This window comes from Strix aluco, chromosome 5 (genome assembly GCF_031877795.1).
Source record: "Strix aluco isolate bStrAlu1 chromosome 5, bStrAlu1.hap1, whole genome shotgun sequence".
In the NCBI taxonomy this organism is placed as follows: Eukaryota; Metazoa; Chordata; class Aves; order Strigiformes; family Strigidae; genus Strix; species Strix aluco.
In genome coordinates, this window is record NC_133935.1 from 12,968,590 (window position 1) to 12,985,462 (window position 16,873).

Consider the following 16,873-nt stretch of genomic DNA (forward strand, 5'->3'; position numbering starts at 1 on the left):
TTAAGCAACGCTGGCAGCCATTGCAGACTCAGTTGTAGAGCAAATTGAGTCTGGGACGGGTTTCTGAGCAGAAATGGGCCCCAGGCCAGATACTGTTCTTCCTTAGCCTCACAGATACTTAACTCCTGGCTGTCTCAGTGACAACCATCGTGCTTTTGGTTAAGAGCTGGCACTGTGAAGACCATGGCCTTTCCCAAGGAGCAGGGCATTGCAGTGCCACTGGTGGTTGGACTGTGCAGCAGAAACCAAGGCTGGACACTGGGAAAAACCTGCAATGAGTGGGGACAGTAAAGCTTGTCTGAGGAGTCTGTGGAGTCTCCAGTGATGAAGATTTCAAGTGCAGGCAGGGCAAACATTGATAGGGATATCATCAGCACAAATGGTCTTGCCTTGAGGCAGACCTCTTCTAGCACTGTGAGCCTAGGACTTTATCAGTCTGACTGGATGCTAAAATGCAAAGCGTCACAGTTCTGAGATGGCAATGAAACCACCCAAGACCTACAGGGGTGTCTTTTAACGTATGAGGAGAGGGGGACAGTGCAGAGCAGAGAGAATGTTTCCTTCCTTTGGTTTTCTTTCTATTGGGGATAATAAACACAAGCAAAGCACTCTAGCACTGAAATAGGGAAAGCTCTCACCTCTCAACAGACTTGCAGACACCGCTTTCAGACTTGCTGCTCACATCGGCCGCCTTGCTAGCTGTCATCATGTCAGCACACAGCAGGGCAGCAGGTCACCTGCAGACAGACACAAGGAAGAGGCATTGCTCTGTGCTCAGCATCCTCTCTTCCTTCTACACACATACACGTTTCTCCCTGAAATCCAGAAGAGCAGAAGCAAGACATGACAGCTCTCAGAGGACAGCCTCAGTTTCCTCCTCTGTGAAATGGAAAGAGGGGTGATAGCATTACCCCTCAGAAGCCCAGGGAGAAGCTGATGGGTTTTCAGGACAAAAATTATCTTTGACTCAGCACCAACTGCTGTAACGTGACTTGAATATGGAGCATGTTTTATGAAGGCTTTTACTGTTGTCAAAATCTCAGCAGATTTAGATATTTTTCCTCTCAGAAGACTAAAACAAAAACAATTTTAGAACAACCTGTGTTAAAGCCACATGACCCAAGTGATCCCTGTGAATGCAACACTGTCACAATGTCCCCAGCTTGGGACAGAAAACATTTTAGGCCAAAGAGACACTGCACTGAAGCCACTGTTTTCCTTCTCTCTGGTGGGCCATGTGAGGCTGCTACTGTTCTGTTTTCAGAGGACAACTCCTTGGGGGGGGGGGGGGTGTGTGTGTGTGTGTAAAACAGCCGCAGAAACGAGCCTTTCTGTTTGCCTCACGATTTCTAGCATTCATGGAACAACTGTCCCTCTCTTTCTTTTGAGCACTGCTGCTACCCAGTCAATGCAACAGACTCTGTCCTCTTTTTATTGCCCCACAATACTCTTACTCGTTCAATAAAAAGCAGAATTACACTGTTACTCTGCAGCACCATCTCTCCCCACTCTCAGGGTGGTCTGCCTGCTTTGCAGCACTGCAATAACAACAGGCTCACCATCTTGCAGGCAATACTTGGACAATCTTAAGCCTCTCAAATCTGTCCACTTGGCCGGTCTGCCAGATGCTGCCCCGCCATGCCTAGCATTTGGCAACAAGACCGAGTGCCTTGGGAAATTTAGTAGGTTCTTGTTGTTAAAAAAAATACAAACCACCACACCACAAACAGTAAAGAACAAAAGGATCTCTCATTTCCACTGTTCAAGTATTTTGGGCAGAGAGAGGAAAAAAGGGGAAAAAAAAAAAAATCAGTCTTGTTTGTTCACAGTTTTCTCTCCCTCCCTTTATCCCACACTGGCAACGTTCCTGAGGCAAGGAGTGAACTCTGGGTCAACTCAATGTGTACGCACTCGGGGCAGCTCATTGCTAACCATTTAGCGGACTCTCTTTCCCCAGACAATAAACCCCCTTGGCTTCTCTTCCTCGTTAGTAACTGGAACAAACACTCACTTCACTTCTAGACACAGAGCAGCCTTGCAACACTGTCAAGAAAATTTACCAGCCTAAGGAACAAAATCTATTCATCCATCCATTAACTGTTATGGATTGAGAATAATGAAAAACTAACGATTGCTTGTGTCCCTGGCCAAAGAATGACTCACCCAGGCAGCCAAAGCAGATTCCTGCAAAGCTGCAACAGAGGCTGCTCTGCACTTGGCTTACAACATCCCTAGAGCAGGGATGGTCTCTTCACTCATCACTCATTTAGTGCCTCACACAGCAGGGTCGGTGGCCGGAGCTCCTCGGCACTGCCTTTAGCAGTAAGAAATGTAACAACAACATATAAATGCCAACGGGAGTTGGCATACACACAAACCGTGTGGCTCTGCTGCCACACTGAATGTTCGCTTGGGATGAGCTCCTCTGCCTCGGTAAGATCACACAATTTCCCCATCACGAAACTCCATCTCAGCCTTTTCCAGTAGTCCCCTAACAAACACTGCCTTGAAAATGAACATGAGTATAAGCAAACGTGTGCTGGTGCTCAGCACAGTCACATACCCGACGTACCTCCTGTGGGAGAGGCCAAAAAGAAAATAATACAGAATAAGAGGTGCACTCGTTTCTTCATCTGTAGTGGATGGGACAGACCCCATCACCCTCGGTGAGCAGAAGTGAGGCACAAAGCAGTTGCTGAGTGCTGCAAGAGTCTCCCGAGAAAGGAGCACCGCTGAGATCAGCAGATCAGCATGACTTGGAGCCAAGGCCAGAGGGACATCTGTCCCCCTCAGCCACCACATGTGGCAGGAGTAACCAAAGCAACGCTCTCACACTAGGCAGCTTAAAGAGACGGCCAGGAGCTTCCAAAGCAGCAACGCATCAGATGCTGCAACGTGACAACAACCAGGTATCTACCGACACACCCAATGACAACACACGCCGCTTAGGGGAGTAAATCAGCCCTAGGAGATACACAGATTTCTGTGCCTTCACCCTTGAGCAGCAGGGTATACAGGGTGTCCTCAGCATCACCTAGGGGATTATTGTAGCACGTTAGCTGGTCCTGCCCCAAAGAGTAAGTATTTATCCAAACATACTGGAATACGTGAAGGAAAAAAAAAGAGTCACCTCTGGAATAAAATAGCAGAAAATAATAAGGCACCTCCCAATTAGTCCAACAGTCAATCCCAAGCCCAAATGAACTTCAGAGGTGATGGGATCATCTCTTCCATTAATAAGATCACCAGAAATGACTTGCAGGCATTGCCAACACCTGACAAGAGGAAGCTGGGATGGCAGTGATGGAAAACTGCCTCCAGTAGGAACACAAAAGGTAGATCTTCTCTACCAAGGTTTGGATCCACAAGACGCACAGAGTTAACATGACAGTTCACTGCAAAGGGCAAGGGGAGTTCCTGTTCCTCCTGTCTTCCCACATCTCTGCTACGGTCGACCACATACTACCCTGATTTTGTGCTGGCTTGGACTGTCTTTGGAGCACCTCTGTGACCTGCTATAGCTTAATGAGAGTTTTAGACAAAGCAGCTCATGGGAGGGGTCCAACATGCACCTAATCTGGTAAAAGGGAGGTGACGAGACTGTGTGGGAAAGCGGGATGGAATTGGGGAGAGAGCACAAGAGAGTGTGCGTGTAGGGATGGGGAAGGGAGACCTGCCAGAGGCTCAAAAGCGTTATCCAAAATGCTCTGCTTTCCTGCCTCATCTGCAATGTGACCAGGGCCCTACAAACTGCCTAGAAGAAAAATCAGGGCTAAGTTTGGTTCACAGGCAACTCAAGAAGGACATACATACATCAAGCTGGTATTTCTTTACCAATCGCTGCTTTCTCTAAAAACCACACAGGAACTTTCTATCAGCAATGGGAGGCACAGCCCTGTGGCAACCTGAGCCCAGGGCCACCTGGCACGTACATCCTGGAGCAGCAAGGTCATAAAAGAGGAGAGAAGATGCCAAGCCCCATTTGGAGAGCCTCACCACTGCAATTTATTCAGTAATCCCTGCCATTGTTTGGGGGAACAAAGCAGTCATCTGATATCGTTTCAAAATTAAACTGGGAAAGGAAGGACAGGGGAGGAGGTGGGAGGAAAGAGGGAGGGGAGTGATCTCTCAAACCTGTTTGCCGGACCCTGGGAAGGACGTGAAGTCTCCCAGCAGAAGCCTCTCGGCGTATCTCCCACACGCACCCGGGCCTCACAATTCCCAGGGCCATGTGATAGGGGCTTCCTGCTACCAAGCGAAGCGGGACCTACCCCGACCTCTCTCTTCCAAACAGAGTTCCTGCCTGCTTTGTGTTCGCAAAGAGGCGTTTGTTTACTGATCTATCATTGGCATGCAGGAAACAGTCTTGAAATGAGCTGTAATCATCTGTCTCCAGCAATAGCTGTTTGGCTTTCTTCTAATTTAAGTTTTCCTCCCGCCCCCTCTTCCCCAATGCCCTCTTCCCCACTTCCGATCAAAACGCTTCTGGAGTATGCACATCTGGTTCAGGGCACTAGACACTACGCGATGTTTCCAAAGCAACTAGTGAATAAAAAAGAGGCGCTGACAGTAGGCATGCTCCCACCCCCAAAGGACAGAGAAGTCTTCCAGAGGAATATGAACTAAACTCCTTCAGGGAGAGAGGAAACCAGCTTTGCCTGTTGCACTTGGTGTAGTCCCCAGACGACGACAAAAGCCAGAGGAGCACCAAATGCCCTGCAGTCTACGTCATCAGAAACACAGGCTGCCAGCATGCAGGTCGCACGTGTGGAGTCTTGCCTCCGATAAGCTCAGGCAGTGATGGCAGCAAGCCTCCCAGGCCTCCCTTCTTTGCTATTTCATTTGTGGGGAATAAACTAAGCATATCTCAAAGGGTCTTGTGGTTTAGGGATGGATATTACCATTGCTGCTTGTCTCAAGATTTTCTTTGCTCTGTTTACTCTGCACCTCATGCAAAAATCAGATCCAAGTCCATAACTGGATACTAGCCACACCGCTGGTGCACATAAACAGGCTTCACAGCACCAGGAGTGACCCGCAGCTGGTCAAACTCTCCTCCAAGATGGAAAAAAAGACATGCTGTGTTTCTTCTCCTTGGTGCTCACAGAAACGATCTCTCCAGTTACTTTCATGAGTAACTCTGGGCAGTCAAAGCCTGCAAGTAACACCTCTCCACTCCAGTGCTTCACAGAACAAAGGATGCAACATACAGACAGCAACAACGAGACAACAATATATAACATACACATATAAAGAACAGGAAGGATGCCAAGAAGACAAAACACTAACAGGAAAATCGTGAGTAAGGGGAAGCCAACAGTTAAAGCCTTCAAGGCTCCCTCCCCCAGCCCTTGCTCTGTTTGGAGCCCATTTCCCTCTGGGGGAAGAGGCAGGCATGAGGACATGTGCTTGTGCACACGCACGCAGAGGCCACTGCACGGGCCCCTGTGCACAGCCCCAGCACCAGGCAGCATCCCTGGGCCTGGGTACAAGCTCACCGCCTTCCCGAGGTCCCCAGCAGCAGCATGACCTCAGGGGGCGAGCCCCCACAGAGTGGGGAGGACACCAGCCAAGCAGGGACACGGCTAGAGCCAAGAAGGGCAACAGGACCCAAGAGCTGGCTCCCTTGGCGAAACAAGATGCTTGCAGTAGGGGAGTCACTCACTTGAGGTGTCCAACACCAACCCAGTGGCAAGTCAGGGGTTTTCTGAAACTTGAGCTCAGAGTGTTTCACCCAAAGCTCCACAACACGTGTCATAAGCCTTCCCTAGCTGACAGCAGCAACAGTTTCTCCTCAGAGGACTTCCGTGAAGTCCACTTCTTTTCTCTCCCAATCAGCCCTGCAGATGAGCGTACCCCAAGGTCTGGGAGGACAGGCCACCTCTGCAACAGCAGGGCTTCTCAGTGGCATCCAGTGAAAGGACGATTCAGTTTATGCATGAGAAAAAACATTTTTACCAAGAGGGTGACTGAGCACCAGAGAGGTTGCAAAGGCTTTACCCTTGGAGATACTCAAAACCCAACTGGACAATGTCCCGAGAAAGCTGCTCTACATGACCCCATTCTGAGCAGAGGGGTGGACTTGGCCATCTCCAGAGGTGCCTTCCCACTTCAGCTACTCTGCCATCCTGTGCTGGGCACAGTTAGTCTGGGGCTATGTGAGCTGTCACCTCTTTGCAGGCACTGATTGCCCTGGCCATGTGAGTCTCCTGTGATCCATGGGACGGAAGACACTAACAGCAGGATCATTCAGTTCATCACACTCGTAATGGGATCCTAATTGCAGATAGTAAGGCCCAAGTAATTCATTATAGAAAAAAAAGCAGGATAAACCTATGTAAACATATCCATGAAGGACCAACGACTGGGAAGTGATATACTCCTACAGTATCTTTTAGAGGCAGATCCCACACAGCCTCCTATGCCTCTTGCCCTATTCAGTCCTAACTTTTCCCTTTGATCTATCATATCTCACACCACAGGGCTTACAGTGGGGTCAGCAGAATTCCATGTGTCAAAACAAACTGTATTTTAAAAAACCCCAAGTGGAATCGACGTACCGCAACCTCTCTCTTTGTGCACACACCCCATGTCAGAGGAACAACGCTGCAATGCAAGGAATGCAGAAGCTCACAGTGTTGTTCAGCCTGCATGCAGAAAAGCTGTGTTGTGTGTTATGATATGTCTTTAATTTTATGATATAATTCATTCTACTGACCTCCTCCCTCTCTAAGCCCACAGAACAAACTCTGCCTGCTTATATGTCACTAACCTGATTTAAAGGATTACTATTGTTAAAGGGACTGCCCTGCTTCTCCCTCTCTCTGGGCCCCTGCTCTTCCCTTGGCTGCCAGCAACGTGGTCTCATCCCTGTCCTTGGTAAAGGACGTGCCTGATCAGATCTAACAGATCTAACCGACTAAGGGCATGCCTACTTTTCCCTCCCTTCCTGCTCCTGCATCCCTTTCATCAGCTCCAATGGTTGTAAAGCCCTTTCTGAGCTAGCAAGGGCTAGCAAGCTAGCTAGTTCAATTCACTAAACCAGCAAAGAAATAAAAGCGGGGAAAAGCAAAAGGTTTTCTGCTCGGATAGTGACATCAATCACCTGTCATGGAAAACCTGATGAGCACTGAAGCACATGGAATGGAAGGGATGAAATCATATTGCTGGGACAGATTCACTGAATATTTTGCTTTCTCCTCACTGTTTCCCTTCAAGGATATTTGTTGCTCACCATATAACTATATAAATGGAAAACTGGGTTGCACAGACTACAATTTGATTTTAGTACAGGGATGAGCAAGACTTGACTTTCCAGACTGTTACAAGTGCAACCCCCACTGCCTTCACAAGCAGCCATGGGGCCAGCCCCACAGCCCCACATCTGGCAGCCAGGCCAGAGAACACACAGCTGGCTGCAGCTGGCAAAAACTCCACTTTCAGGGTTTGTCCAACATGGCAGAGAGCTCTGGGAAGGGCAGGTGAGGAAGTTCCTAGCCATTTCTCCTTCATTACCTGCCAAATTAAGCAAGGAACCCCTGCAGACACCCATTTCACGTGCTATGTTACCTATATATATATAAAAATATATATATATATATAACAGCTCCCCTCTGTTGCACTGAAGGAAATCGCAGACACACCAAAGAGATTACTGTGATTGCCCAGTTAAGCCTGACAATTATTTTTAAGTTTGACCCCATGTTGAGAAAAACTTCTCTGATCTGCCCCCACCTCTGTCCTCTCACCTCTTCACACTAGATCCTTGTTACATACCACCTTGCTTGCCTACTCAATACAAGCCCATGCTTCCCAGGTTTCCCCTTGCCCAGACAGCCCAGGTTTAACTCTCTGGGATCACAATTCAAGTCCGTTTCCCACTGCTAATTCCACAGTCACTATCAGCTGTCCCAGCCAGGCCCCCTCTGTCCCTTCCCATCCTCCCCATCACCACTTCCCTGTATCCCTCTCTTTTCAGACTTGTCCCCTCAAATCATTGCTTAGCCAGTCCTCTACCCATAGCTCATCCAAATACCTTCCTTCCATCCTAACGACTTTCTGTGATGGCTCCTAGCTGCAGACTCTTCCTCCCCTACCTCCCCCTCCCTGCCCAAACTAAGGGCTCTCCCAGATCTACCCAGCCCTCAGCCCTGCCTGTTTTCCTCGCCCACCCGTGTCCTATCTCTCTGCTTCAGCAGAAACAACCTCCCCTCCACACTTCCAGGAAGCCTCCCCCACCCAATCTACTACCTTAAAAGCTGCTTCCCTACAGCTTCCAGTAGTTCTTTTTTTTCCACTTGCTCCCAGGCCTAGTATCACCAAAACAAAGCCACCTGACACCAACCAGACTGGCTTGAGCACCTCCTTTCTGCCTGCCCTTACAGGGCAGAACCTGAGGAGTCTGCAGTTTTAGATCCACTACAGCTCTCTCCTGGCTACCAAACATCCTGAACTCCTGGATACAACTTCTGCATGTCCACAGTGCTTATCTGAGACAATGCTTGCCCTACACAGACAGTCTGCACCTACATGTTGAAGACATTGGACTCTCTATGTGCATTTCCATTGTCAGTATCCTGAGTGGATCCCACACCTCTCCATCACTGCATACCCACACACGCACAGTGTAGCAATTATTTCTTCAGAAGCAGAATGACTGCATCTTTATGTCCAAATCATTGACCTTGACTAGGACCGAAGATCTTTTCCTTCCTTCCTGGTCCAGGCTCTGCCTTTTCTGGATACTAGTAAATTAAGCCATCCCCGCCTCTTTTCTGCTACAGTGTCAGTGGGATAATCGATGGCACAGGAGAAACAACTACAACCCAGTAGTCTTGTCCACCATTCCTGGGCAGAGATTTACAAGCAGGTCCTACTAAACCCCAGAAACGTATTCTGTACTGCTGGTTAGGTGGCCAGCCTTTGGCTCTGAACTGCAGATGGCATTTATCCATCACATATGACTCCCAGGTTGGGGCTTTATTATGGGACTATTGTTAAGACTAGGTTGGCAACAAGGCTGTGCTTGGAAAGAAGCTAACCCTCAGCAATGAGAAGAGGGGAGCCAGCAGGACCTGCTGTGGGCAATATTGGTGGGTCACCCTGGGTCTCAATTGCATCCTTAGGCTGTCCATGTTCTGTAGTAAAGCAGCTGGACCCTTGAGAAACTACCCTCACCTCCTGTCCATTACTTCCTTCCACCAACCATTTGCTGAAGGTTGTAGGACAAGCTCCACAGAGATTGCACCAGCGTCACCTGCCTGGCACAGGGAGCTGGAAGGACAGCACATTCAGGAACAAGGTAACTACTGAAGATTTTAGCTACTAAATATAAAAACCTCTGCTGACCCTGTTCCAGTTGAAATTTTCTTCCCAGAAAGCCTTGGAAAAGTTAAGGTAGAGATGACATAGGAGTGGCAAAGGACAAATTCCTGATCCAAACAACATACAACACTTCTGTTTCAAAGCATAAGATTAGTCTTATCAAAAGAAAAGCCTCATGTACTTTCTAATGCAGGGAAAACAGCACATTTTTCTCTCCTAGCTTCACTCTTTGAAACAGCTGAAACATTTTGGCTGAAGGCTTTCAAAAGTAATTCAGCCAGAGGCAATGCTCAGCATGGAAAACTGCAGACTGAAACAAAAAAAAAACCTGACCTGAAGACAGAAATCGAAAAAAGGGTCTCACAATGTGAATTGTCTTCTGTTAAAGGTGGGGCTCCTTGCACCCGCTATTATTAAGCTTGTCCCACATTTCCCATTGTCTTATTTTCCCTTTGTTCCTCCCTCTAAATACATAACAAACAGAAAAAAAGCTCAACAACTCAAATGGTATTCAACATCCCTCCAGTTTCCTTCAGGCAACCACACCCTCAGCTGGAAGACACAGCACTTCCAGGGTTAGCGGTGGGATGTTACATGGTCATGTCAAACAAAACAGCAACACTCTTTTTCTAATTCACTGCTCACAAGCACAGATTAAATCCTGCATGTATAGAGGGTAAATACTGTTATTCTTCACGGTGGCAAGTATGGTCTGTATTACTGCTTAGAGACATGATGAGTCTTCACCCCTGCAGGTAGGTTTACAAATACTAAGAAAAAATTCACATGCGAAAGAAGAGGAAGATTCAATATTTCCCAATCTGGCTGCTAAAATGAAATCCGATTACAGTGTTTAGTGGAATTAAATGTTTCAGACTAAGCTTTCTACAAGGAAGCCATGAACAAAAGATTTAAAAAAATACAATTCCAGATGGAGAAACCAAGACCCTGGGAAGTGAAGGCAGGAGTAAAGGACAGCTCTTCTGTGACAGTTCTTGGCAATACTAGATCATCTTCTTGCATTTTAGAATTTGTATTAGCGCATGTGTGCTCACAGTGGGATTGCTCTGCCCCTTTCAAAGTGGCATAATATTTACTTATGCTTTGCAGCCTGATAAATGAAAATTCAGTTACTTTCAGTCAAGGCTGAAGAAGACATTAGTGGTGAATCCTGTGTTGCTGAAGCAAACATGAGCTTGCTGATGACATCAGTGGAGCCGGCATTTCATACCTGTTTTCTTTGGCTTTGAAACTACCCACATACAAGACGACTGTAGTCAATATGGAATAAAACAAAAGAAATATGGACTAGACTTACATGAGCACACGTTTGCCAGCAGAACCATCGATCAGCCATACGGAGAGGGAGGATTCCTATCAGATGCAGTGGAACTGGCTTCAGTCCCCAACAAAGAAGAAACTTCATTGGCAAATAGGCATTTTTACCAGTGTAGCCAGTTGGTGTAGATACTTGTCTCCTTTGATAGATTGCTGTGTTAGAAATATACCAGTCCTACAACAACAGTAAATCACTTCTAGCGTAAAAAGAATTGGAAAGAATTCAGGGTTATTATTATGCTTATAAAAAACCCAAACCTTTGACAGCATAGGAAACAACCTGCCACTAAAATATAGTGTTCAACTCATGAACCACACTGGAATTCATTTTCGATGTGGTGAGATAACCTCTGCTATTCTAGCATAAACGGGACCCAAAGAGGTCCCTTCAATGAGCAACTCTGCAAAGAGTTTCCTGGCCGGAGACAAATTGTCTCACATTCAGAAAGGAAATGAGAGCATTAAAACGAAGACCCTCAACTTATTTTGGAAGAAGTTATCATTGGGGAAGACAAATGGAGCCTCAGCAAATCTCTCCTTCAGTGGCCTTCACCCTGCAGGATGCTGACTCTTGCCCCTCCTGATGAGGACTCAGCACACAACTTCCTGAAATGTCCATCACCACAACCTTGGGGCACCATCTGCAGAGCCCTGGTAGCTGCACGCTCCAGGAGACCTTCCTGTACCAGCTCCGAGTCCATGACCTGCCACTACACTCTGTCTCTATTAAGCATCACATTCTGAGCTCACGCAAAAGTCACCTCGAGATTGCTTTTTGGTTCTGGAGACCCCGCTTCCCTGTCCTGCTCAACCTCATCTTTTCTCCCACCCTCACTCTCCCGCATAGCTCAACCATCATAAACGCAGAATCTGCTTATTGCAGATCTTATTCCTTACTGAAATCTTTCAGGCACAGCACAGCATGCCATCCCCTCGTTCAACCTTCCTCAGCAGAGAGCAGGGCCAGGCAGCACGTGAGCCGCCAAAGATTCACCCATCACAAGGAGGAAACCTGCCCAGCTCCAAAGAAGAAAAACCTCTGCAAAAGGAGCTTGCATTTATTTATTTTTCGAGGAGGAAAGCTGCTCTCTGTGGGTGTGTGCGTGCATGTGTGCGTGTGTTTGTCAGGACAATAGGAAAAAGGACATTGGAGCAGAGCTGCCAGGAAACAGTCGGCCATCTGCCCGTGTGGAGAGCAGTTTTTCCTTTTCTTTTGTACTAAGAGGAATGTAGCTGAGAGCCGCCATCCGCCCGCGCTGGGAGGAAATCTGAGAGCCTGTGCTCTGCCAGGGAGAGGAAGCGTGGGGGAGGGAGCGAGCCTGGTCCATGTGGTTAAGCGGTCATTACACTCACGGCCAATAAAAGTGGGAAAAAAACCCTAACCAAAACCCCCAAATCCTAGGGAAAATCACTCTTCCTCCTCCACCCTTTTTTACTCTCATATGCAGTTCGATACTCTCTCCCCTCCCAGAGTGATCCTGAGCACAGGAACCTCTGACGGGGCTCGGCAGAGGAGCGTGTCAGGAGGGCAATGGCCAGGGGAAACACAAGGGTTTCCCCCTGCGCTGACACTGGCACCCCTGGACAAGAAAGCAACACAAACAGAAAATCAACTCACATCACCGTGTTGCTCGTCTGCCTGTGCTCTCTCAGTAACCAGGCATTTGGCAACCCGAGCACAAAACAGCTTGAGGAAGGACCCTTTGCTCTTTGGCTCCCTGACCCACTGCACAAGGGTAGAGCATAAGGAGCAAGTCTAATGTATATAACCACCCATATGTTCTTCCCCATGGGCTCTGACAGCTTCTGACTACAAAAGAAAACTATGTAACAGGAGGGAAATCAGATCTAACCCTCTCCTAGTACTGTCAGGCAAAAATGCTGGTAAGACACCACAATGGCTTGGTGGCACATTCTTCTGCCACCTTTGTGGCAGGAAAGCCCCAGGAAAATAAACAAGCAGTTAGGAAAAGGCAAAATTTTCAGAAGTGACTAGATGACTTTGAAGTTTAAGTCCCATTTTCAAAACCAACAGAGGATCATATTTTTTTAAAACAAACATTGTAAGAGTGGCTAACATTTTCAATGAATTTTAGGCACGCATTCCTTTTTCCCTGATTGCAACTGGAGATGCTGTCTAGGTATTGCTGGGAAAACTGAGAGAACATCTATCTGCATCTTTGTGCACCTACATACCTTGCAAATTGTCTGGCTCCACAGAGCCGGCAGGACTTGCTAACATGGGAGATGTCTGAGATAACAGGTCACAGTCCTGAAAAAGGCACTTCCAGAAGAACTGATGAGTCTAAAGAGCTTCCTCATGGCCTGGCAGCTTGGAAGATGGACAGACTGACCCAGTGACGCTCTGCACCTGAGCATGTCCAAATCACATCTGGCCTGCCAACCAGGCACCCCAGTCCCTTTCAGAAACAAGACTCAGGTTTCCACGTTCTGTCATGACTTTTTAAACATTTTACTTCTTGTAAAAACAAACCCATCAGTGTAGCACTGTGTGTGACCTGAAGCAAATTCCTTGGCTGCTTCTCTCTTGGCTGGATGAGAGACAATGGGAACAAGTGCAAACAACGTAGAGACTTGATATGAGGAAAAATTTCACAGAATCACAGAATCATCCTGGTTGGAAAGGACCTTGAAGATCTAGTCCAACCATTAACCTAGCACTGACAGATCCCAACTACACCATATCCCTAAGCGCTATGTCAACCCGCCTCTTTTTTTCACCATGAGGGTAATACATCTCTGGAACAGCCCTGCCATCTTCATTGCTGGAGGTTTTCAAGACTCAACCAGACAAAGCCCTGAGCAAACTGGTCTGAGCTCAGACATGAACCTCTCTGAGCAGCAGGCTGGAGTAGAGGCCTCCTGCAATCCCTTCCAACCTGGATTATCCTATGACAACCTGTCATTAATTACTGGAAAAGAGAGAATTCACTCTCATTTTCTCCATGGAGAACAAAACCAACTAACAAAAAACCTGCAGAATTCCCTTTCAAAACGCTGTTACTTTTCCTCCCCAAGAGGTATTTTTTGCCTTTCTCCACCAACCAACAAAGAACCAGTAAAAAATGGCTGCTAAAAGAAGATATACAATTACGCTATCCCTAACAATTTCCACAGCCTTTTGTCCCCAGTAATTCTTAGTGCCTAACAAACTTCAACAGTTCAGTGGAAGCTATTAGGGAGGCCATGAATCCACCAGTGCCTTGGCAAATACTGTTGAGTGCTGTAAATTCTCACTATTAGAAAAAGAAAATATTTTCTTCCCAAATTCATTCTACTTTCAGAGAGATCAGGGTACAAATTTTTCAAAAGCTTAAAGTTATTTCATAACTAAATTAAAAAAAAAAAGCAAACAACAAAACTGAGCAATACTGAAAGCATTTATTTGGGAGATTTGGGTTTTCGCTTTGCTGAAGCATTTCTTTGGGTTTCTCATGGCAGAAAACCTAGAAACTGGAGAGTTATCAAACAAGCACATATTGTTCACTACTCTCTTCCAAAGGATGTACTAAAGGCAATAAATACTCTAGAGGACTTTAATTTCCATTGTTTACTTTCTTTAATATACATCAATGTGTTTGATAATGGAGCAGAAGCAGAGCACCCATGTACAATTTCCTCTGTTGAGCCTCTAGCTCACAACCGAAGCAGAGCTACTCTTACAGAAGCTTCCAACCCAGAGAACGTGCATCCAAGTTTTGTGTTCCAGGGTAACCACAAGGGCATACTCCACCCAAGATGTTTGAATGTTGTCCTGGACCGGGCCCCAATACTGTTTATTGTGCACAGGAAAAACTCATCACTACAAAGCAGCCAGCATTGAATGCATTTCACAAGGGCAGATTTTACAGGACCCAGAACAAACTATCAAAGTAGGAGTCTTCTGGAGTAAAACCCTTTGCAGAAGCCCCTGTCCCCTGAACTATTCAATAAACATCAACCCCTTTCATCTTAAATGCTCATAAACATCTCATTTCCAGTCCAATGCAAGGCAAAATCCTAGCTGTACTGAAGGTGTTGATTTGACTCCAGTGATTACGGTGTGGCTTGCATTTCACCCACCAAACACTCCACGTTCACTTCATTTCTGCTCCTCACCAACACAGGTCTACCTACAGAAACCCAAGCACACCCCCTCAGCTCAAGTCCATAAAACCCCGCTGGAGGGGGCAAGTCTTACAGGTTCTCATGGGATGTTGAAAGAATATAAAGGTTTCCTGCAGGGTGAGAGATGAGGTCTCCCACAGCTGGCAACCAGCACTAGGAGACAGGTGACCTACCCAGTACAACACCCTGATGATATGCAGGTTCCTCTGCGAAGTTCCCCTCCCTGCTGCCCCAAAAATATCAGCATTATACACTCAGCTTTAAAAGTCTGGCTCAAGAAAGAGGCTGCCATGTCTTTCTCCCTGCAGAAAATGGTGATTTTAACAAATGCACATGTTCTCTAGATTAGATACTCTATGAACAGGCCACTTAGATACTCCTCACCAGAACCACCTTCTTTATGCAAAGGTAGAAGCTGCACTATGTTGCTTCAGTTAATCCATGGCTGAACACAGTGGATCTCCTGGTAACACCTAGATTTTCTTTATTGAAAAGAGAATGCCTACAGACACTACTGGCAAACTAAATCTAAACTCGATCTTTTAAGGGAAATTCCCCAAACATTTTCTTCAACTAGAAGAAGCACAAGAAGAGCTTATGTAATGCTATACTTGATTTACTTCTTGGCTGGTAAGAAAAATGTTTGGCACTCAAGTAGGCATTCTTCTTCCCATCTCTTCCACATGTATTAACTCAGACATTCAGATTGGAGAGAATTACTCAATAAAAATCTGTTATCCACTTCTCCAAGTGGGTTCACTGCATTTGCATTAAAAAGAAAAATAAGACAGAGGAGAAATTTCAGCACTAGAAATAGGTTAGCAAGAATTTATCTTTACTTATATGCCTTCCTAAGCAAAAAGAATATTCGAGATGCATTGTGTTTGTAAATATAGTTATCATATAAAACTAAGAAATTACTTTTCATTAGACTTTTTTCCACACGAATCTGATTTTTCTTGACAGGTCAAAATGATGACGAGTAAGAAATCAGTCCTACCTCGGGTCATATGTTTGGCAAGACTGACTTTTCAAAATATTATACACCGAGATAAGAGTAAGCAGTTTATATGAAAAATATGCTCCCAGATACCTCAGATTAACATAATTTTCTAAGCAGGAATGAACCTGGAACAATGGGCCGACCCCTCTCAGCTTGATGTCCACATGTGAGCTACTCTTTTAGCCTCTTTAATACTCGCAAGAGGTAATTTGTGCTCTAGAAGTACTCTCCCTTCCTGGGACAGGCATCTCACAAACTCTGAATCATGCTGTAAAAGTGCCTGTTTCTCCTACCTGATCAGAAAGGGTCCAGAAACTTATCTGGGCAAGATATGCTCACATACCTGAAATACAGCTGCATGGTCTCAGCAACTCAATTCACAATCACAAACAGGTTTGGGTGTTGCTGGATAAGCAAATTACTTATGGTTTCCAATCAACTGAAATAATTTTTTCCAAGTTTGATCTAAATTCAGTATGCTGCTAAAAATCCAACCAACCCAACAGAGAGAGAAACTTTCAAGAAAACGTTTGATGTGATTTGAAGGAAGCTTACAAGAGTCAGGTTCTTTATTGTGAAATGACATTACCTAGCAAAGTTTAGCTAGGTTGCAGAGGATGTGTTAAACCTTCCTTCACAAGGAGCTGAAACACTTTATTCAGGCTTTTCCTCCTTCCCACCATATTTTTTTTTGGAAGGGAAAAAAGGATGGAAGGGAAGAGATGGGGCTACCCTGATACCTTTCTCCAAATACTTATTCATATAATTTTTTTATTCAACTACAAAACTGAAAAAGAAATACCACAAAATTCCCTCCAAAGCACCAAAAAGCCCCAAACCCCACTTCCAGGTCATTGCTGGAAGTACACACCACCTTGTTTTTCTGGTGATCTCATCCACGTACATCTCACTATGCTTCATCAGTGTATCACCAAGTTATGCTGACTCTGTAAAACAACTGCTTAAGAAAAGTTTCATTATACAATCTCCTGCTTAATTCTGCATTCAAGGATTTCATGGCAAGTCATACAACAATCTCCTCTATTGCAAAATATTGTTCACAAGTTTAAAAAAAAAAAA

At 46.0% G+C, this 16,873-nt stretch overlaps 1 protein-coding gene across 4 annotated transcripts in view; it reads right to left on the bottom strand.

Annotated features, from left to right (window-relative positions):
- Positions 1-16,873, bottom strand: part of DENND2A (DENN domain containing 2A) — a 61,592-nt gene that overhangs the window by 35,718 nt on the left and 9,001 nt on the right. For 2 of the 4 annotated variants that reach the window (XM_074825991.1, XM_074825988.1), the window contains exon 2: positions 639-737. In XM_074825991.1, coding sequence (XP_074682092.1) covers positions 639-709 — 71 coding nt within the window. In that variant the 5' untranslated portion in view covers positions 710-737. Of the gene's footprint in view, positions 1-638; positions 738-4,134; positions 4,219-16,667; positions 16,688-16,873 lie in introns of those variants that run through there. The other 2 variants (XM_074825990.1, XM_074825989.1) reach the window with 2 other exon arrangements.